The sequence below is a fragment of the Pygocentrus nattereri genome, chromosome 7 (genome assembly GCF_015220715.1).
Source record: "Pygocentrus nattereri isolate fPygNat1 chromosome 7, fPygNat1.pri, whole genome shotgun sequence".
NCBI lineage: Eukaryota > Metazoa > Chordata > Actinopteri > Characiformes > Serrasalmidae > Pygocentrus > Pygocentrus nattereri.
In genome coordinates this window covers 38,476,246-38,499,026 of record NC_051217.1, presented here as the reverse complement: position 1 = coordinate 38,499,026, position 22,781 = coordinate 38,476,246, and the positions used below count along the sequence as shown (strand labels likewise).

The following is a 22,781-nucleotide window of genomic DNA, read 5'->3' as shown; positions in this document are numbered from 1 at the left end:
ACAGCACAGAGTGGGGAAAGTCTCACTCCACAACTACGATATGCAACACAGGCAGCCTAGGAAGGCTGAAAATGTCCTTAGTCAGGGGGAGAATTTTCCTGCAGCTGAACACCACCAGTCCAGTCCAGGCAGCCTCATAGCTGCAGTGCAGCATCACCTGAGTGGCTGGCCCAGGCAGCCACGTAGCTGCAATGTAGTCGCTTAGGCAGGCGGCCCGAGTGGTCTCGTAATCGGGGCATAGTGCTGCTTATGCAGCCGAAGACTGCCGGTCCAGGCAGCCCCAAAGCTGCACTGCAGCGTCACTGATGCTGAAGGCCATGCTGTAGCTGTTATGTAGCATCACCCAAACAACAAGTCCAAGAAGTCTGTGAGCCACTGGTGTAAAGCGGCAGCCATATTGCGCCAGTATACTTGCAATGGAACGAACACACACACGTCCTGCTTTATTACAGCCTCTGTAAATAGACAACTTGCCCATCAGAGGAGCTGCTGGTGCTTTCAGAACCATGGACTGTTCGTCCTGGAGTGTAGACTTCCACATCACTGAATGTGTTTGGGAACTGAAAGTACTAAAGACTGAACATTGGAGATGTGTGCAGATTTCTTTGAAAGACGGAAAGCAAGTGTCCTGGGGAGAATGGAAGCTCTAACAAAGGCAAAGAGTGGAGACATAAATACGAAAATATTTCAGTTCTATTACGTTTTTGATGCTTCTGTGTCATTCTTCTGTGTACACTGCAAAAAATGATATCTCAACATCATAAATGCATTCAATATGTCTAATATTTGAATAACTGTTGTAAGAATATTGTGAGATGATTTTAATTGTTTTTATAAAATGTTTTTGTCTTATAAAAGTGTTGTATTCCACTGGCAGATCATTTACTTGTTCTAAGCATTGTTTGTTGAAATGGGCAAAATGATCATTATTTCTCGAGAAATTAAAACAATCTGCCAGTGGAATAAGACACAATGTATAGAGACAGGTGGAATAATGTTGTATCACAACAGTCTCATTGTGATGGCTATCAACTACGTTTAAGATGTTTACACTGGCAAGATATTATTGTTTGCATTGTATTCATATGCCTTCAATATATAGTGATAGTATTGATGGAGACTGATTGAGAGAACTTGGACGGGAGAAAACTCTGGCTTTTGCTTGGAGCTGGAAGGTTGGAAGGGGTTGTGGAAACTTCATTGCAGGACAGGGAAAGTAGAAATGGGAAGCTATAGAGCGTTAGATTGTAAGGAGGAGGGGTTTCAGGCATGGGCTGCCCCCCAAATTTCAGTTATTCCATAACTCCATTAAATGCTCTCTGTCTTTTGCACAGTGCTGTATATCACATTGATACAGTTCTTTCAGGTTACTCACTTTTGGCAATAATTGTGCTGATCTAAGGTGGGATAAACAGCCATTGGAGGGGTTTGTGTGTGTGTGTGTCGTGAGGTAGGGCCAGCGTCACCACACACTTCTCATTTTGAAGCAGAAAGGGTTTTTCCATCCATCCTCATCTTCTTCCTCATTAATATTTTTGCCACTTGTGTTTCTCTCTTTCTCTCTCTCTCTCTCTCATATTCCCCAGGGTTCTGTAGAAGTTTTGATTTATGGTGTCTGAGCCTGGCGTGACACATCCGCATTCATGCAGTAAGGGGAAAAATATTCAGCCAATTTTCCTTTTGTTATTTAATATACTTACAGCTAAGGCTGAAAGATTCATTGTTTTTGTTTTGAAATCTCAGTTTAAAAGAGTGCATAAGATTTTTAAATTTTGGCCTATATTATCAACAACACTGGCTTAAGTTTTAGGCAGAAAAACTTTTACTTAATGACATGAAACTTGTGAACTGCCTGTAGATAAATTGGACCAATCAGAGATCAGAATCAACCAAACATCCTTGTGCTGTGTACATGGCAACACAGCCACAACTAACTGGTGGTTTTGTGCACTCTGCCCAGCCTCAAGCCAGAAAAAAGTGAATATTCTTGGCCTAAAAGACAAGTCTGGACTTTAATTTAAATCGCAGTCTTAATATTGTTTAGAAAAATTACAGTCAGATATTTTCTTCCCAACATTCACCCTTTTCCAATACATATATTTATTTCAAATGTCCATGCCTAATGATTTTTGACTAAATTTTCGCAAATAAAGTATGTATTCATAAGCATAAACTAAGATATGTTTTAAAAATAAGATTGGGAAAATGTATTCTGACACCACACATGAATAACATTAGTACTTTGTTGCAAAGCTGTTGTTGGCAGTTCTGGCTTTGGGACGTCTACAGTAAGAAGTAATTCGCTTTTTTTTTGCAGCATTATGGTTCAGTTTTGGCCCGTTCCTCGTGATAAACACTAAGGCAGGGGTTGGCAACCCAAATGTTAAGAAGAGCCATTTGTCCTTTCAACAAAACACATCATTCATTTTGTTGAAGCAATGTTTCACCATCTTGGTTGTAAATACATCTCAGTATGTGTTAATGTCCTAGTATAGGCTAAAAGATATGATGTAAATGAAAACGCAGACTTACTTTGCTCTGCTTTAAGCTTTAGCTCAGCTGTAGCCGCTTTTCTCGCATCTCCGGCAGGAAACTTTTTTCTCAAAAGTAGAAGAGTTTTGTGTAAAATGTCTCTTAACGTTTGATTTTTTTACAAGGCTGAAGTCGCTTCTCGTTCACCAGCTTCTTGCTTGAATTTTCCCGTTCCACCTTAAATGGTGCCTGACGTGCCTCAATATAACTGCTGCACTGTTTAAGGTGGAATGTAAAAATTTGAACAAGAAGTTGGAGAATGAGAATCTGCTTTTTAGTGTTTGACAGTTTCTTGTCCCTGATTAAACATATCAGGAAACCAGCAGGAGTGATTATAAATGCATATAGGTCAGTTCGTCTCCAGATGATTGATGTTCATCTTGAATCTTCTCTTTGCCTTTTCGTTAGCTACTAGCTAGGCAATTTTTGTTATCTGTGTTGCTATGGTGACCAGCAGTCTGCATGCCAGTCTTCAAGGTTAAAGGGTGAATTAGCAGTTCTACATTAACTCCAGTGTGTTGAACGATCAGCAGAGCTTTATTTTACTGCAGAGGAGGATTATTTTATTATTACCTACAAATCAAATTCTGCTGTGGAGCCACAACAGGACAGTAAAAAAGTTGCATGTTGCCGAACCCTGGGCTAAGGGTTCTTTCACAAGGTGATGACTTTGCTATTTCAGTCCTCCATACGTTTTCAGTAGGATTCTAGTCAGGAGATAGTCAGACTAGGCCATTGATACTCCTTTACCTTCTTTGTTGAATTTAGTTATTTTGAGATGTATAACTTGGTTATTTTGGCCTGTGCTTGGAGCTTCTTCCCAAATTCAGTTATAGCATTAAATCTTTCTCTAGTATCTCCCAGGTGCATCGCTCCATTCATGTTTCCTCCAGTTGTGTGTAATGCCCTAGTGTCATTTACAGGGAAGCAGCCCCATATCATGATACTCCCACCGCCATGCTTTACTGTAGGTGTCATGTTCTTGGGATCAAACATGCAACTCTTCTTTCTCCAACAGGACAAGCTGAACTTAGAGCAGAAAACATTCCAAAAGAGTTCAGATTTGTCTAAAAGCTTTAGAAGGAGTTAAGTCAAAATAGTCCCTAAAAATTCAGAACTGTTTTACCGTTTTCAGCGTCACATTTCATCATTGTAGATTGCTATGTTTGTGTCTCAGATGTTGCAACCGTGTAGAAGTCTAAGTTGTAAAGGTTCACTATCACAGTCCCATTTCACATCAAACCACTCTGACTAAGTGTGTTTACATCTCAGTGCCTGAATTAAGCAGGAGATAAATCAGTGAGTCCAGACTGGTTAGTTTGACCCCTGCGTTCGAGGTCTGTGTGCAGTAATGCGAGCCGTTCTGCTGATGAGGGATTGCTATTGTGGAGGGTGTTGTTGTGTCCATCTCTCGTGGTGAAGCAGAATGATGAGAGATGTTTGGGTAGGGAAGGAGTTCAGTGCGCTCTGACCCTGTTCAGCGTCAAAAAGCGTCCCAGCAAAAACACAATGTTCCATGTTCCCACTTCACTGCTGAATGGGTGGAGGCAGCAATGTTTCATGAAGGTTAAAGTGCCTCTCTCTCTCGCTCTCTCTGTCTGTCTGTCTCTCTCTCTGTCTCTTTCTCACTCTCGCTCGCTCTCTGTCTCTCTCTCTCTCTTGCTCTCTTTCTTTCTGTCTCTCTCTGTCTCTCACTCTCTCTCTCACACTCTGTCTCTATCTCTCTCTGTCTCTCTCTCTGACTGTCTCTCTCTCTCTCTCTCTCTCTGTTTCTTTCTCACTTTCGCTCTCTCGCTCTCTTTCTGTCTGTCTGTCTCTCTCTATCTCTCCTTCTCTCTCTCTCTCTCTCTCTCTCACTCACTCGCTCGCTCGCTCTCTCTCTCTCTCTGTCTGTCTCTCTGTCTCTTTCTCACTCTCTCGCGCTCTCTCTTTCTGTCTCGCTTGCTCGCTCTCTTTCTGTCTCTCTGTCTGTCTCTCGCTCTGTCTCGCCCTCTCTTGCTCTCTCTCTCTCTCTGTCTGTGTCTCTCTGTCTCTCACCCTCTCTCTTTCTGTCTCTCTGTCTCGCTCGCTCGCTTGCTCGCTCTCTTTCTGTCTCTCTCTCACTCTCTCTGTCTTTCTCTCACTCACTCTCTCGCACTCTCTCTCTCTCGCTCTCTCTGTCTCTTTCTCACTCACTCTCGCTTGCGCTCTCTGTCTCTGTCTCTCTCTCTTTCTGTCTCTCTCTCTCTCTGTATCTCGCTCGCTCACTCTCTTTGTCTCTCTCTCTGTCTCTCTGTCTTTCTCTCTGTCTCTTTCTCTCTCTCTCTGTCTCTCTCACTCACTCTCTCTCTCGGTCTCTTTCTTACTCACTCTTGCTTTCTCTCTCTGTCTCTCTTGCTCTCTTTCTGCCTCTCTCGCTCACTTGCTCGCTCTCTTTCTGTCTCTATTTCTCTCTCTCTCTCTCTGTCTCTCTGTCTCTCTCTCTCTCTGTCTTTCTCTTTGTATCTCTCTCTGTCTGTCTCTCTCGCTCGCTCACGCTCTCTCTGTCTCTCAATTCAATTCAGTAAGCTTTATTGGCATGACCATAGTCAGATACAGTATTGCCAAAGCATCATCAAAAACAACACAGATTAACTTTCTGAACATTAAACAATTAAAATAATAATTATAATAACAATTAAATGTAAAATTTGTTAGTGATACTGTAACACAATCATACAAAGATATAATATATACATTAAATGTTTACAAATAAAAGATATTTACAATCAGGGCAACTGGTGTGTGTGTGTGTGTGTGTGTGTGTGTATGTTGTGTTTGGGTGGGTCACTCACTGTCTCTCATGTTGTGGCAGGCTGTAACGTACCGTGCTGCCAGGGTGCTGCTGTCTCTCTGTTCTCCTAGCAGGAGGGGCAGTGTGAGGTCAGCAGAGAGACGCTTAAACTGGGGGTGAATTTTCTCAAACTGTTTAAAGTAAATTTCCCACAGCTCTTTGAATTTCTCACACTCTGTGAGGAAGTGCAGCTCTGTTTCTACAGCATTGCTGCTGCACAACTGACACACTCTCTGCTCTTTAGGCAGCCAGGACTGTCTATAGCGGCCGGTCTGCACGGCCAGGCTGTGTTCACTGAGTCTGTACCTCGTCAGCGTGGTTCTGTGTTTGAGGTCAGTGACTGTGCTCAGGTACTCCGCTACAGTGTACTGACGTTTTAGGGCCAGATATCACTGCATTCTGCTCTGTGCTTGTGTCTGTGTGTTCCAGTGGGTGATGTAGTTTTGTTTTTGAAGTGTTAAAATTTGGTTTGGTCTGATTGTTTGTACTACAGACTGGTCCTTACGTGTAACAGTGTTAGTGTGTGTTAGTGAACTCAGCGTCAGGACCAGCTGTGTGAGGGAACTCTTTTCTTTGCTCAGCTCTTGGCATTGCAGGGCTTTATGGTGATAGGAGTGGGGGTCACTGTTTTGTAGGTGTAGCCAATATTTAATAATTCTTTTTTGAATTTTGAGTAATAGGGGGTATTGTCCTAATTCAGCTCTGCAGGCGTTGTCTGTTGCTTTTCGGTGCACTTGTAGGATATTTTTACAGAATTCGCTGTGCATCATTTCTGTGGGATGTTTCTCCCATTGGTCAAAATTATGATTTGAGAGTGTCCCCCATACCTCACTACCATATAGGAGAATGGGTTCTATAATTGATTGGAATAATTTGTGTCCCTAGTGTGAAGCAGGAAGTGCTTCCCTGAGATCTGGATCTCTTTTGGAAAATTATAGTTTTGGTCTTGTTTAGGTTCACTGCCAGGGCCCAGGTCTGGCAGTACTGCTCCAGCAGGTCCAGGTTCTGCTGTAGGCCCTGCTCTGTGGGGGACAGCAGAACCAGGTCGTCTGCGTAGAGCAGGAACTTGATTTCTGAGTCGTGCAGAGTGAGACCGGGTGCTGCAGAGCGCTCTAAGGCTGTGGCCAATTCGTTAATGTAAATGTTAAACAGTGTTGGGCTTAAGCAGCAGCCCTGTCTCACTCCACGCTCCTGAGAAAAGAACTCTGTTTGTTTGTTGCAAATCTTTATGCTGCACTTATTATTTGTATACATAGATTTAATAATGTGATATGTTTTACCCCCTACACCGCTTTCAAGAACTTTGTAAAATAGGCCGTTGTGCCAAATGGTATCAAAAGCTTTTTTGAAATCAATAAAACATGCAAAGATTTTATTTTGGTTCTGTTTCACATGTAGGTCAATTAGGGTGTGTAGGGTGTAAATATGATCTGCTGTTCTGTGATTTGGGATGAATCCAATCTGACTTTTACTCAAGACACTGTGTTTCATAAGGAAGTCTATAAGTCTTGAATTAATAATACTGCACAGCACCTTCCCCAGACTACTGTTCACACAGATGCCTCGGTAATTGTTATGGTCGAATTTGTCTCCACTTTTGAAGATGGGAGTTATAAGACCTTGACTCCAGATGTCAGGGAAGTAACCTACCCTCAGAATCATATTGAACAGTTTAAGAATGGCCAATTGGAACTTTTTACTTGTAGATTTGATCATTTCATTTAAAATGCCATCCGCATGATTTTTTTAGATTTTAGGGTTGATAATTTGTTTTGAAATTCCTGTTCAGTAACGGGGGAGTCCAGGGGATTCTGGAAGTTTTTTATTACCAATTCTAAAGTACGTCTCTCTCTCTCTCTCTGTCTCCTTCTCACTCTCTGTCTCTCAGTCTCCTTCTCACTCTCTCTCTCGCTCACTCTGTCTGTCTCTCTCTCTCTCTCTCTCTCTCTCTCTCTCTCTCTCTCTCTCTCTCTCTCTCTCTCTCTCTCTCTCTCTCTCTCTCTCTCTATCATGTTTTCTTTCTTTTTATTTTCTCACTTTATCCCCCCCACCCCACCCTTTGGGTTCCTGTCAGTGAGTTGAGCGGGAGAAATCACGGCTTTGGTGGCTTATCTAAAGCACTTTGACCATTACAAGAGCGTGATCAGTATATATGTGTGTGTGAGAGAGAGAGAGAGAGAGAGAGAGAGACTATGAGCTGTTTTTAGAGCTCTGGATCTGATAAATGAGAGTTGAGTCCTTAAACTCACCCCCCCCCCCCCCCCCCCCCCCCCCCCCCCCCACCCCCGGTCGACTGATGTTCTCCGTTCCTCTGAAGATGGTAAAGTGCACTCCAGAGTACACACCGTTTTAAGTACACACTCTTTTAAGTACACACTCTTCAGAGCACACGCTCTTTAAAGTACACACTCTTTCAAGCAGACGTTCTCTAAAGTAGCTTCACATCACACAAATCACGCTATGATGAAACAGAGGTCACTCCCTAACTCCAGCCTGCGTCTGCAGCGTCTCCTTAACGCTTCTTTTCATGCAGTGAGTTTACTGAACGAGTGTGATGCGCTGAAAAAATGCTGCATTACGTTTATTTGATTTCAGCATAAACAATTTCCGCATTATTTTATTAAAAATAGTTCAGTGGTTGAGATGTGAACAAAGTCATTTAGAGTGGTTTGAAGTAAAATGGCTCCTTTTTAGAGAAACTTAAGGACTCTTTCTTTACAGTGGTGGAGAGAGGAGCCAGGGGTCAAGTCTGCAAAGCAAATCAGAGGTGGATTATTGACCAGGCCTTCAGGGACAGTTTCCAGGGCCCTGCCAGGGACTTTGGGGGCTTAGGACCAAACGGCTTAAGATGGCTCATAAACATTGAATGGTCCATTGTAGATGTCAACATTTAGATGAACTTATGTCCATTTACAAATTACTTAATAAATAAAAAATAAATGAGCAGTGTTAGGTCTGTTTACAATGGCATTTTAGAGCCACTTTAAAAATAAATAAATAAATAAATCGATTAATTACTTAATAAAAAAAGAAGGCAATAGAATTCAAGAATAAAGTTGAAATATTTCAACATCCATCCATCCATTTTCTAAGCCGCTTCTCCGTCAGGGTCGCGGGGGGATGCTGGAGCCTATCCCAGCAGTCTTTGGGCGAAAGGCAGGATACACCCTGGACAGGTCGCCAGTCCATCGCAGGGCAGACAGACAGACACAGACTCACACCTAGGGGCAATTTAGAATGTCCAATTGGCCTGACTGCATGTCTTTTGGACTGTGGGAGGAAACCGGAGAACCCGGAGGAAACCCACGCAGACACGGGGAGAACATGCAAACTCCACACAGAGAGGACCCTGGTTGCCCGGCCGGGGAATCGAACCCAGGCCCTCCTCACTGTGAGGCGACAGCGCTACCCACCACAACACCGTGCCGTGAATATTTCAACAATAAAGTCATATTTTTGGGGTGAAATTGTAATATTTTTTTAATTCAATAAAGCAGCAATTTTTAGGATACAATTGTAATATTTTGAGAATAAAATCATATTTCAACAATGAAGTGGTATTGTTTTAGGATAAAATCTTAATAATTTGAGAATAAAGTTGTAATATTTCAACAATAAATTTGTGTCTTTTCAGGATAGAATCATAATATTTTGGGGAAAAATGTCATAATTTTAGTATAAAATCATAATATTTTGAGAATAAAGCCATAATACTTCAACAATAAAGTGGTATTTTGTAGGATAAAATCTTAACATTTTGAGAATAAATTTGTAATATTTCAACAATAAGGTCATATTCAGGCATAAGGCTACTTCTGTTTTTCATTACTACTCTGTTCAGCTTGAAAGAAAGAGAGAACACATTTTTTTTCTTTAAATTTTACGCAAAAGCTGCCATGATTAAGACACTATATGACGTTGCACATTAGTAAAGCTTATTTTGTTCATTTGAAAGCAACAAAAAAAACCAAAACAAACAAATTTCCAGTTTTGCATCATGTAGACACAGATATGAGATATTTAATCTAATTTCCGGGTGTTTATTTGTTTATTTTAAATGCCATTTTAAGTTGGGGGGCCTCCAAAGACTCTTGCGCCTGGGAGCGTTGCACTATTAGACCATGAACCGTCCGTCCTACAGATCCAGCCATTTGAACCTACACATCTTCTGAGTTTTTATATGCCGTATTGATAAAGATGAATAAGCACTAAATCTGAAAGAATATTTTACTATAGGGATTATTTTGCCTACTTCTTTTCTAAGGATGTGTTCCAAATACGCATTTTAGGCCCAATTCAAAAAACAAGCTTTAAGAGGCGTTAAGTGCTTCGGATGTCTGGTTCTCATCACCACCACTGAAATTCTGTGTCAGGAAGTTTCTCCAGAACAGAAGCATTTCACATCAAACCAATCTGAATGACTTTGTTCACATCTTATCTATTTCATTTTGTCTGAGTTTTGAAAAATGGAATTCCCCTTTAATTGAATTGGGTTGTATTATATTATATGAACACTTTCAATTGACTGACTTTTGGCAAAAAGGTCTTATAAATTGAATGCATCACTGTTTGCAGTGTGAGAGCGTTTGTGTCTGATGCGTTTGGTTTGTTGTGTGTGTGTTTGTGTAGTGCTATACTTGTGAGGACTCTGTCCTCACTATGATATGATAAGATAAGGCTTTATTGCCATTCGCAACACATGTGGTACATGAGGTGGAACGAAATAGTGTACTCCAGGTCCCAGTTAACTCCCAAAAGTAACAATATGATAGAACTATATGAAATTTCTCCTCAAGTGAGGACATTTTACTGTCCTCACTTGAGCATGTGGTACTTTCACCACAAATAATTTTTTATTTGCAAACTAAAAGAGCAGAGATATTGCCCTTTGGATACTGAGATTAAGGTTAGGTTTAGGTTTAGGTGTAGTGTTATTTAGCTACATCCATCCATCCACCCATTTTCTAAGCCGCTTCTCCATCAGGGTTGTGGGGTTATTTAGCTACAGTAAAACAAAAAATAATAGAAGTCTATGGAGGTCCTCATATGTATAGCAAGACAAATGTGTGTGTGTGTGTGTGTGTGTGTCTGTGTCCCACATGTGCAGCATAATGTACGTGCAGCGTGTCTTCTCAGGCTTACTGTAGCGTGAGGCCTGTTTTTTTTTTTCTTCAGAAGTCAAAAGGGTCACAGCTGATTATAGACTACGCCCCAGCAGTCCAGAGAAAAGAGCGGGCGAGAGAGGCATAGAACGAGAGGGAGGGAGAGAGAGAGAACAAGACAAAGCTGCTTCTTTCAGCAAAGAGCAATCAGTCTGTGATGAAGAGCACGGAGGAGGAAGATGACGATGAACAAGATGAAGGTGAATAACGAGGACGCATTTGATGAGGGATGAGGTCATGTTTCTGGGGCGGGCTGCGCAGCATGCTGGGAGTTCTGGTAGAAGCAGGTCAGCAGCGGAGCAGACGCACGCATGAAAGCAGGACATGTGCTGCCCAGACACACTTCAGACAGAGAGAGAGAGGGGAGAAGAAAGGGGAGAGGAAGGGTGGGTGGAGAAAGGAAAGTGAGAAAATGAAGAGCAAAGGAAAGAGAGAAACAGGGCAAAAAGAAGACGGAGAGCGAGAAAGCAGGAGAGACGAGAGGACGGAGGGAATGTTGCAGGAAGAGCAGCATGAGAGAAAGTTCAGGAAATGCTGCTGTAAGTAGGTCCAGCCTGAAGTAGTGACTGTGTAAGTGGGTTGCTCTTGGGTCAGAGGACAGGCCTACAAAACAGCTCAGCTCAGCAAACTGTCAGAACAACACAACAATAATAGCAATCTTAATAATAAATATGAATGCAAGTGGCAATTCAGGGGTCCAAGCATTTATTTACGATTCTTTATTACAGCTCCCCCTGAAGGTGGATATAGCCCATCATTAGCATGCTTTTTCAGGTGTAAATCCTAGGAATTGTTCACAATGTGAACGCATGCATTTTTCAAATGCTAATTTGTAGAAAGACAATAAAAAATAAGGCTGGGAGAGTAAAAAACCTAGCACCTGGTTCCTCCAAGTGATGTGAAGCACTACCACATCTTTTCTAAAGCAGGTTTTACATGGGTAAACTTGCTTGCAGCTTTAGTTGCTTGAAACCTAGATTAAACTAAAGTGCACTTCAAGTTGCATAAAGAATAGGTCCTGCAACTCGTTTGAAAATCAGCAGCAACAGTTGCTGGCAGCTGAACTTTGTGAAGCAGGTTTCGATCAAAACTCCAAACATGCAACACATGATGTCGACCCACATAATTTTGAACAACTAATTGGGGACCCTTTCATTTTGGACTAGCTCAGGAGCGCCCCCTACTGCCTGACAAACCCAGAGGACATTGGCACGGTCACAAATTCATAATTTCCAGGGCAGCATTCCAGTATTGGTCACATACCTTGTACAGTGAGGCATGTAGTGCTGATGGGAGGTCATCCTAGACCCCCATCAGTTATGGACTGGCCATTGGCTGTGGCATCACATACAGGAGTGTAATTTAGCCTGCTAATTTAGCCTAATTTAGACTGCTAGCTATCTAAATCTGTCCATGTATTCACTCCTCAAGCCAAAATCAGCAAAAATAGGATTCCAACATAACATAACACCATATTTGTGTGTGTAAAACCATGTGTAATGGTTTGCCTTGTTTTAATCATTTTCAGCCACTGAAACATATTAAAGAGTCAACTCTGATGATACAGAATGTACATCAATGTAAATATGTTACATAAGATTGAATTGCTGATTGAATGTGAGTAAAATGTAGAGCAAAACAACAATGACTCCAGTCTTTGGAAGATGAATCTGCTGCTGGCCACTCAGTTTCAGCAACTTATTTCCATCTGATTTGCCTCATTCTCTCATTGGAGACACATGGATCATGATGCCAGTGTCAGTCCACCAAGCTTCCCGCTCCAGTCCCTGAATGACCTGCAGCTCATCCACAGTTACGTTCCATTTTTGTTCTCCAGTCCTCGGTTACCTGCTTGAGTCATCTGCTCCGTACATTTACCGTCTACTGACCACGCAGAGATAAAAGTGTAAGAACAGTTCAGTCATCCACCCACAGCCTCTTTCTCTCATGCTCTCTCTATCTCTCTCTCTATCTCCTCTCTCCTCTTACCTCTCTCTCTCTCTCTCTCTCTCTCTCTCTCTCTCTCTCTCTCTCTCTAACTCTCTCGTCTCTGACTCTCTCGTCTCTCTCTCTCTCTCTCTCTCTCTCTCTAACTCTCTTGTCTCTTACCCTCTTACCCTTCTCTCTGTCTCTTTCCTCTCTTACCTCTCTCTTTCTCTCTTGTGCTCTCCCCCTCTCTCTCTAACTCTCTCGTCTCTCTCTGACTCTCTCGTCTCTCTCTCTCTCTCTCTCTCTCACTCTCTTGTCTCTTACCCTTCTCTCTCTCTCTGTCTCTCTCCTCTTACCACTCTCTCGCATTCTCTCCTTCTCTCTCCCTCTTTTTCTCTCTCTCTTTCTCCTTCTCTCTCCTCTCTTACCTTTCTCTCTCTCTCTCTTGCGCTCTCCCCTCTCTCTATCTCCTTCTCTCTCTTCTTACCTCTCTCTCTCTCTCTCTCTCTCTCTCACTCTCTCTACTCTCTCTTCTTGTTCCCCTGTCTTTCTTTCTCTCCCTTTTTGTCATCTCTATCCTTACTCTTCCTTTCTTTCTTTCTTCCTTTCTTTCTTTCTCCCTCTTTTCCTTTTCTCTTTCTTCCTTCTTCTCTCTCTCTCTCTCTCTCTCTCTCTCTCTCTCTCTCTCTCTCTCTCTCTCTCTCTCTCATATCGAGCTCATTGCTCTCTGCTGTCCTGTTTGCTAGTCGTCATGGCACCCAGACCAGTGGATGAGTGTGTGTTTGTGTATATTTTGTTTATGGGGCGACGCGGATGGTGCTGGTTACGAGCATGTGTGAGAGTGTCTGTAGTGGGTGTGTGTGTGTGTGTGTGTGTGTGTGTGTGTGTGTGTGTGTGTGTGTGTGTGTGTGACTGAGCTGTGTAGATGTAACAGGGTTATTATGCTGGGATTTTTTTGGTCTTTGACCGGTCAGACTCTTCTTATCTGACACTGTCTGATGATGTAATGCACTGGTTTTGGAGAGGAGGCGGTTTGAGGCAGGAGCTCAGGGAGTCGTGCAGTTCTCTAACGTCTCACGCCGAGTGTGGCTCGTCCTCCCTGAGCTGCTCCCTCACACCCGCATAAACACGGCAGATCATTCTGACACAGGGTGGTGTTTTTCTTTGGTTAAAAATTAAGTAATATGGAACATACTGTGCTAGCACACGCTGAAATACGCACAAACCATTGTGTGTGCGTGAATGTTAGTACATGACACTTCAGAGCTGTGATGTGCCATTCATATTTTTTTTATTTAATACATTTTCCATAGGGAAATAAATTTTTTTTTTTTCTGCAAAGTTTTGAGCACAATTTGTATTTATTTACATTTGTGAGTTTAGCATATCATAAAAAGCCACATAATGTATATATATATATATATATATATATATATATATATATATATATAAACAAACTGCTGCTGCCGGAACAAAATCTCCTATCTCCAAAATGATACTTTTACAGGAGAGGGAAAAAACTAACATGCTTTTAATGTAAGTCAACAAAACCAGAATTAATTTTGGGTCAGTTCTTTCATGAAATGTACATATAATGTAAATGACAACAAGCATTTTCAAATTGTCAAAAACTGAAAAACAAGGTTTTCTTCCAACAGCAGTGGCGTGTGTGTGTGTGTATATATATATATATATATATATATATATATATATATATATATATATATACACACATACACTCACAGGCCTTTTACTATGCTAGTAAAAGGCTGGACCCCCTTTTGCCTTCAGAACTGCCTTAATTCTTCGTGACATACTTTCAACAAGGTGTTGGAAATGTTCCTCAGAGATTCTGGTTGGTTATTTGAGTTACTGTTGAATTCGCTCACTGGATGTTTTCTCTTTTTCGGACCGTTCTCTGTAAACCCTAGAGATGGTTGTGCGTGAAAATCCCAGTAGATCAGCAGTTTCTGAAATACTCAGATGAACCACGCCACGTTCAAAGTCCCTTAAATCCCCTTTCTTCCCCGTTCTGATGCTCGGTCTGCACTTCAGCAAGTTGTCTGGACCACCTCTACATACCTAAATACATTGACTTGCGGCCACGTGATTGGCTGATTAGCTATTTGTGTTAACAAGCAACTGAACCTAATAAAGTGTACCTAATAAAGTGGCCGATGAGTGTGTGTGTGTGCGCATATATATATATACACACAAAAAAACATTGTGTATGTGTGTGTGTGTGTGTATTCACAGTGCTACAGCAGAAAAGGGACAGCAAGACAGTCAAGAAAAGTAGAACCAAGAAAAGAATGAACAAGGTCATTGCAGAGCCACAAGCAAGCAGCTGCTTCTCTGTCTTGGCGATGCATTGTGTTAAATGTTGTTTCACACTCATTATCCTATGTGTGCGTCCCAAACACTCACGCTTACATCTACAAGCGTGAGACTCTTCTGAAGTTCAATAATAAGCAGCTGTTGAGCCATAGATTTCTCGCCTTGATTATGTCTGATGCAGCTGACTGGCGGAGCTCCCTCACAGGCGGTGTGAGGCAGGTAGACAGAGCTGCTATTTAGACTATATATCATCACCCCAAGAGACGTCTCTGTATCTCTGTCATGTTTGCTTGTTGCATATAACAATAGAATGCGAGAGGCAGTGTATTATCACTAAATTACATCATGGCTGTGATTTGTTCACTTATATCATCACAGCCATGATGTTATTTACTCTCAGAAAAAAAGGTCTGACACTGTCACTGGGGCAGTACCCTTTTTGTCACTGTGGTGGTGTTATATCCAAGTTTCATTTCTATAGTGTTGTCCCATGGAAATATATAATGCAATATTGATACTGTAAGTGACCGCATCAGTGGCGATACTAATACTGTATCAGTAACGATGAAAACAGTAATAAACAGAACAGTTTGTGTTTATTTGTGTCGCAGGGCTGTGAGTCTGCGTCAGCAAGACGTCCTGAAGGAGTCTCTGGCCGCGCTACAGGGTTCTGCGGCTGGACTCTGGGATGTGCGACAGCAGCTCACTCAGCACTCAGAACACTGGAACACAATCAGAGTGCAGATACTGCAGCATTGCTCTGCTGCTTCTACAGGTCAGCATTCAGAGTTTCCCCACTGCTTCATTACTCCTCAGCACTATGTCACTTTCTCTCCTGCCCTCTGTCTGTCTTTCTCACTCTCCTTCTGTCTTAATATCAATGAGTATTCAAAGCATGTATGATGATGTTCCGGTCAGTCCTGTATTTTATGCATTTACCTATAATCAAATCAGTTTATATCACAGAAATACTGACTGATCTTCAAAACTTTTGAGTGGTAGCGCATGTTTATATGTGTTTACATATGTGTATACAGTCTATGAGTGTGTGTGTGTGTGTGTGCATGCATGAGTATGTGAGTCTGTGTGTTTAGGCTGTTGGGAAAATTGCAGTGTAATTATATTGTGGGGGGTTTGAGAGAGTGGCAGCGGTGGGGTGTGTGAGTTAGACCACAGAGGAAAATGAGAAGTGAGAGATCGAAAGAGATAAAGAGAGAATTAGATTGAAAGAGATGAGACAGAGAACAAGGAGGGAGAGAGAGAAATGAGAGAGATGGGAAAGATAGAAAGAAAAGGAGGACAGAAGGAAAAGATGGAGATGGCAGAGAGTGAGAATAAGAGACAAAGAAGAAAGAGACAGAAAGAAGAAGAATAACGAGATGAGAGACAGAAAGAGAAGAGCAATAGGGAGTGAAAGAGGAAGGCAGTAAAGAGAGGAGAAAGAGGAGGAGAGATTCAATGAGATTATGAATCTTTAGGGAACGATTCAGTGCAAATGATTAATGAAATTTCAGATTTCACCAGAATTTAATTCAATGAGAATATTTCATTCATTCAGATCTAGGATCAGTTATTTGAGTGTTCCCTTTATTTTTTGAGCAGTGTATATATATATATATATATATATATATATATATATATATATATATATATATATATATATATAAACAAACATTAGACAATACAAACAAAATAGCTTTGTTTCTTAATTCTTATATTAGAAAACAGCTTGGGAATTTAATTTAAACGAAGTGTGTGTACTTCATTGCTCGTTATTTTGATTGAGTGTAACGTGTTTAAACTGATGAGCTGAATCTCAGCTGTCACTGCAGCTCAGTTTTACACCCTTATTTTTGCTGCGTTTGTCATCACTGTTTGCATGACTGTGTTTGTTTTGTGCACCAACACTTGGACTGGATCATGCAAATCACTTGCAGTTTTTCAAGTCCAAATAGAAGTGCGTGTGTGTGTGTTTGCGCATCTCTGCTTGTGTGTGTGTGCGTGGCGTGTCAGTGTCTGGTTGGAGTAGTTTTGTTTAACAGATGATTCGGATGCCTTCAGGTAAGTTCACCTCAAACTCACCCCACAGGGTGGAGCTCCACTCTTCCCTCGCTGCATGTTCCCTACAGCTGCCAATTTCCTGCCAAACAGCGATCTGGTGTGTGTGAGCATGTGAGTGTGTGTGTCATTCAGAGGTTAGTGAGTGCAGAAAGCCATGAAGCTTTAAAACGCAGGGCAGATCATTTGTTTAGAGTAGCTAAACAGGGTGTTTAGGCTGTCTCTGCTCAATATGCTGTCACCTTCGCATTGTCGGCGTTTGAGTGTGTGAATGTACAGAACTTTCAAAGTCCAAGTTTTTAGTGGTGGAAAAAAAAAATCAGGAAATATATTTAACAGAAGCCTCAGCAAAGCCTGAAAGTTACAGCTTTCCTTCTTTTCAAGAGACCCGCTTTCAGCTTTTCAAAGAAATCTGCACACACTTCCAAAGTTCAATCTTTGGCCCAATCACATTTCGCATTTTTAACCACTACCCCTTGTTTCCGAGTGTTAACTCAGTTCCAAGGGGTAGTGGTTGAAATCTTCCCCTGCGAAATGTGACTCTCAAATAAAAAAGAGCATTACTTCATTAACAGCTACTAGAGCTGATCTGTAGGCAACCCTGCCAGTCTAATAGCAGAGGAGGGTAAATCTCCTCACTGCTGGGCTTTAGTTACATTTAGGGAATCATGTGCCTTTAAGGGGGTGGGGGGCAAATAATTTATTATCACTCACCCCTAATTCTTCAGTGATATGAAGCTGAAGTCAGATATTCGCCAGCTTCTTGTTCAGATTTATTCATTCCTTCTTAAATGGTGCAGAAGTTATATTCTGGCGCTTCAGTCCTCAGCTAGCTACCGAGACATTAGCAATTTTTGGCACTTGTTATGAAGAAAAGGACCAAAATACATTGAAATGACATTAAACTAATACAGTGGTCATCATATATTTAATGGAGAAAATTCTCACGTTTGAGTTTCTCTGGTCTCTTCTTCAGCTGTTCAGCTCACTCTGTTTGGAGGGCAGTGCAGCCCCGACATTTCACCCTACCCCTCTATCTCAACAAGAAGCAGGACACCCTACCCCTGGGAGTGAACACTCAAAACAGAGGGGTAGGGCTAAGTGGTTGTGGCAAGGGGTGAAATGGGATTGGGCCTTAGACATTGGTTGAATTTTCTGCTTCTCATGGTTTTAGTGATTTACTAATGCATTCTGGGCTCTGGGATGGTCACTTTATTGTTCTGAGGACATCACCGGCTTCTGTTTGATTTGCAAATTGTTTATTTCCTTTTCTCACCAACTTACTGACAGCTACACATCCTTTCAGACCCACAGTACTGAGAAGTCTTCTCACAGTGCAAGAATGGACGGACACACCGCACACCGGTGGATGTTTTCAGATCTGAAGCAGCTTAATTTTCTCCTCTCTTTCAAAGATGGAAGCTTTAAATGCTGTTTACCTGAGGTGGACAGTTTTAGTGTCTACCAGGTCTTCCAGGTGGTTGTTAGGAGCCCCATTTTCTCTGTAACTTCATCATTTAATCATTTAAATATCAAACTCCAAGTTTGGAACCACCTGTTTTTTTTCTTATACAGTATCTAACAACACTTGAATTATCTCCAGAAAAATGAATAACCTGTCCTTAATGGCTGTTTTGAGTGGAAATTAAATAAATGAAGGAGACATCTGCACAGTGCTGTGTGTGTGTGTGTGTGTGTGTGTGTGTGTGTGTGTCTGTCTCTTTGTCCTGAGCCATGAGATGCAGCTGCCTTCCCACTAGCATCATATATCAGGAAAAAAGCCTCCAGGCCATGACACTCACACTGACTCTGTGTGTGTGTGTGTGTGTGTGTGTGTGTGTGTGTGTGTGTGTGTGTGTGTGTGTGTGTGGGCGAGCAAGTGAGTGAAGGCCAGACCGATATGGGCGTAGGTGTGCAATTATGTGCTGCTACCTGTCTGCCTGCTTTCCGATGTTATATGAAGCGAGAGAGAGAGAGAGAGAGAGAGAGAACCAGTCAGTCCGAGGGAGGGGAAAGAGAGTCAGAGAAACAGAGGAGAAGAGAGAGAGATAAAGACAAAAACAGATAAAGGGAGTGAGAGAGGAGAGAGAGAATGAGAAGGAAAAAGATAGAGGGGAAAGAAAGAAAAAGAGTGTGAGAAGAAGAAGAGAAAGATAGAGAAATAGGGAAAAGAGTAGGAGGCAGAGGAGAGAGAGAATGCGAAGGAAAAAGATAGAGGGGGAGAGAAAAAAAAGTGTGAGAAGAAGAAGAGAAAGATAGAGAAATAGGGAAAAGAGAGTAGGAGGCAGAGGGAGAGAGAAAGAGAGAAGTGAGAGACGGAAAGTAGGAGAGAGCAAGAGACGTTGTAGGGAGACACAGAGAGAAGGCAAAGACAGGTAAAGGGAGTGAAAGAGAGGAGGGGGGGCAGAGAAGGAGGAGAGAGAGAAAGGGAGTGGGAGAAAGACAAGATATGAGAAGGAGAAACATGTAGAGAAGTAGAGGACAGAGAGAAAGAGGGGGAGAGAAAGAAAGAGTGAGAAGGAAAAGATGAACGGTCATGAGATGGAGGGAAAGAAGGAAATGGCGGGAGAGTGAGGGAATATGAGAGAGAAACAAAGAAGTAGAAGAAAGAGAGGGGGAGAAAAAGAAAAGTGAGTGGGAGAGGGAAAGAGGGAGAAAGTAGAAGACAAAGAAGAAGAAGAAAAAGAGGAATAGGGGAAAGAGATAGAGCTAGTGGGAGAGAGGAGAAAGATAACAAGACAAACAAATAAGTAAAGCAAAGAGAGATAGAGGGGATGGAAAGAGAAAGGGAGAGCAGGAAGAAGAAGAAAGAGATAGGGAAATAGGGAAAAGAGCGCTAGTGGGGGAGAGAAGGAGAGAGACGACGAGAAAGAAAAGTGCAGGGAGATATAGAGACAGAGGGGGAGATAGAGAATAAAAAGAATAATAGAGAAAAACATACTGGGAGGCAGATGGTGAGAGAAGAAAGAGACAGAAAAGGAGAGTGAAAGAGAAGTTGGAGGGAGACACCGAGAGAGAGACAGAGAATAGAGAGATTAAGGAAAAGAGATGTAGAGAGAGAGCGAGGAGGGAGGTGAGGATAGAGTGGGAGGAGTGTAGACGATGCTGAAAAATCCTGAATAGAACAAAGCTGATAAAAATTAGAGCAGAAGAATGAGAGTCTGTGCTGGTGTCAATTCAAGGTCATACATCTGTAACTGTTTGTAACCTTAACAGAGCAGAAATGTCCCACTGAGGGTCTGAATGTCCCCACACTGGAAAAACAAGTAAACAGCTGTATTTAACCCCTAAAACATCACATACTAAAGCTTATCATTCAGTATCTACAGTGGCTTCAATGCAAACTGGCTCAGCTCTTCTTGGGCCCAACCCCATTTCTTCTTTTTACCCCTACCCCTTGTTTTTGAGTGTCACCCTAACCCGTAGGGTAGTTAAGGGTAGTGGTTGAAATCTTGCCTTATGAAATGGGACCATCAAACACTTCATTAACAGCTACTAATGCTGCTCTGTAGGCGACCCTGCCAGTCTAATGGCAGAGGAGGCTAACGTTCAGCTCCTCACTGCTGGGCTTTAGTTACATTTAGGGCATCATAGGCCTTTAAAGACAGAGGATAAGACGATTTATTGTCACCCACGCCTAATTCTTTGGTGATACGAAGTCAACTATTCTATTAAACTAAGATAATACAGTGGTTATTGTTACTTTTTAACAGAGAAAAACATTTGTTGGCTTCTTTGGTCGCTCGCGCAGCCTCCTTGCCAGTTTTTCTTTTTTTCACATAACACTCCGTTTGGAGGGCCTAACACTTCGCCCTACCCCTCTATCTCAACAAATACTGGGACACCCTAACCCTAGACGTAAAAGTGCGCTATAGAAGTGGGTAATAAAGCTTTGGGCCCGCTGGCAGGCCCTGCATTGTGTCCTAAATCTGACCTGTACCCACAATCCGACCAGGCCCCACTGGTTCTGCTGAACTTGAAAACCTGAATCTAACCTGAACCTACATGCGCACACTAACGGAGATGGATTATTACAGACATGCTTTGTCTTTGTTACTTACAGTCTGCACACTTATCTGAAAGCCAAGCCTTTGCTGTAGCCAACACTCACTTTACTGGTGCGGTTATCCCGACACTGACCACACAGTAAATGTGTCACTGAGGAGGTGATGTGCAAGCTCTTCACTGTATGGGACCAGTGTGCTTTTAATCTGATGCACCGTCCAGATCATGTTTCCATACTGAAGCCTCCCCTGACTTATTTGGAATTCTAAACAGCTCACCCTTAAGGTCAATTTATGCTTCTGGGTCTATGCCATAGCCTGAACAAGTGGCCTACACCATTGTAAGCATTTATATATTTATGTTAGTGTGTTGGTCTGTCTGCAATTCTTTTTTCATCTTTATTTCACTTCAACTCTTTTTTTCAAGTATCCCTTAGCTGGAACTGAGCCTGTACTGAGGTGTGTGGCTCAGTATGCTTGCGTTTTAGTTTAGCCTAGGAGGCTAATGCTCGTGGGTATATTTAGTTTTATCCATCTGATTATACATGCCCAAATTATAAGCCACATTATTCAGTAACTGCATGAAATAAATGTAAAGTGTTGGGTGTGTTTTTGTAAAAGCTCCCCTCAAATTAACACAAAATGTGTGTTATGATCTACACATATTGCTATATGCTTACAATTTCTACTGAAACCCAAAAGTCTTAGATGCTCTTTGAATTTTTTTACAAAAATTATTTTTATAGAGCAGATCACTGAAGAGACGCCAACTGGCATCCAGTTTATAGCTCAGATTTGTGGAAAAACGGGTCGACTTTCAGTAGAAACAAAAACTGTGACTTCAGCTTCTTTTATCATAAGGGGTTAAAATGACATCATCTGTTTGACTGGAAAGACGACATTTACAGCCTCAGATGGCACCCACCTTTTGAATGTAGCTTATGAATTATGAAAGTTATGAAGAAGAATAAGACGAAATGTGTCTTGGAGGTTCCCAGGTGTTAAAAAGGTTAAAACACTACAGAGCAGGCTTAATTTTGGCTTTCAACACCAGTCGACTTTGCTCTCATTATTATGTTTTTGTCATCTATGCTTCTGATTGCAGAGCACCAGTTGATCCATGTTTGTCCAACTCACACCTGAATTTAAAAATGGTGGCGAAGAAGGAAAAACTGGAAAAGATGAAAATAAGTAAAAACCAGCGGGCAGTTGCACCAACTGATTGTAAGTTCGATTATAGCCTAGTTTGAACGTAAACAAGCTACTAGAACTTAACTGGTTGCACCAAGTAACTTAGTTTCAACTTAGCTTTAAGTTATAACCTAAAATTTGCACACACTCTATAGTCAGTATAAGATCTGCCATAAAAATCAGTCAGAATGGCTGGTCGATTTGATCAATGAGAAACATGCCCTAAAACGAAACACCTTACAGATTACACCCATTTTCGTTAATCAGAGACAGAAAAGCTCACAGACCTCCCCCTATCCATAGATTTGTAACACAGCTCAGACAGTAACAGGGCCCTGAGTCCTACTTTGTGTCTGGCATTGATTTTTTTTATACAGGGTTGCTCCAAAACCTGGTAAGCGACTCTGTTTAAGTACATAAGCCAGCTGCATTCAGGGCAACAAGAGCAGCTCCAGGTTCTGTAATGCTGACCTTATTATCATACAATACATAACACAGATTAGTATTAAAATACAACTATCATAGCTAACATTACCTTTTTGTCTTTCAGCAGACTTAAGCAGCAATTACGTTAGCTACAGCTTCTCTAACGTTACTGACCGTTCATTGATAAAGTGACGATAAAATATTGTGCACAAGAGCCCACAAAATACCAGCAGCAGAACAGAATAAACACACATATATGAGACAGACACTTTGGGGACACCACCTTATTATAAGCCAAAGTCTCTTTATTTATTATAGCTAATACGACAG

At 41.8% G+C, this 22,781-nt stretch overlaps 1 protein-coding gene across 3 annotated transcripts in view; it reads left to right on the top strand.

Annotated features, from left to right (window-relative positions):
• lekr1 (leucine, glutamate and lysine rich 1) overlaps positions 1 to 22,781 on the top strand; it is a 162,160-nt gene that overhangs the window by 63,735 nt on the left and 75,644 nt on the right. For all 3 annotated transcript variants that reach the window (XM_037539874.1, XM_037539875.1, XM_037539873.1), the window contains exon 5: positions 15,384 to 15,547. In XM_037539874.1, coding sequence (XP_037395771.1) covers positions 15,384 to 15,547 — 164 coding nt within the window. The remainder of the gene's footprint in view (positions 1 to 15,383; positions 15,548 to 22,781) is intronic.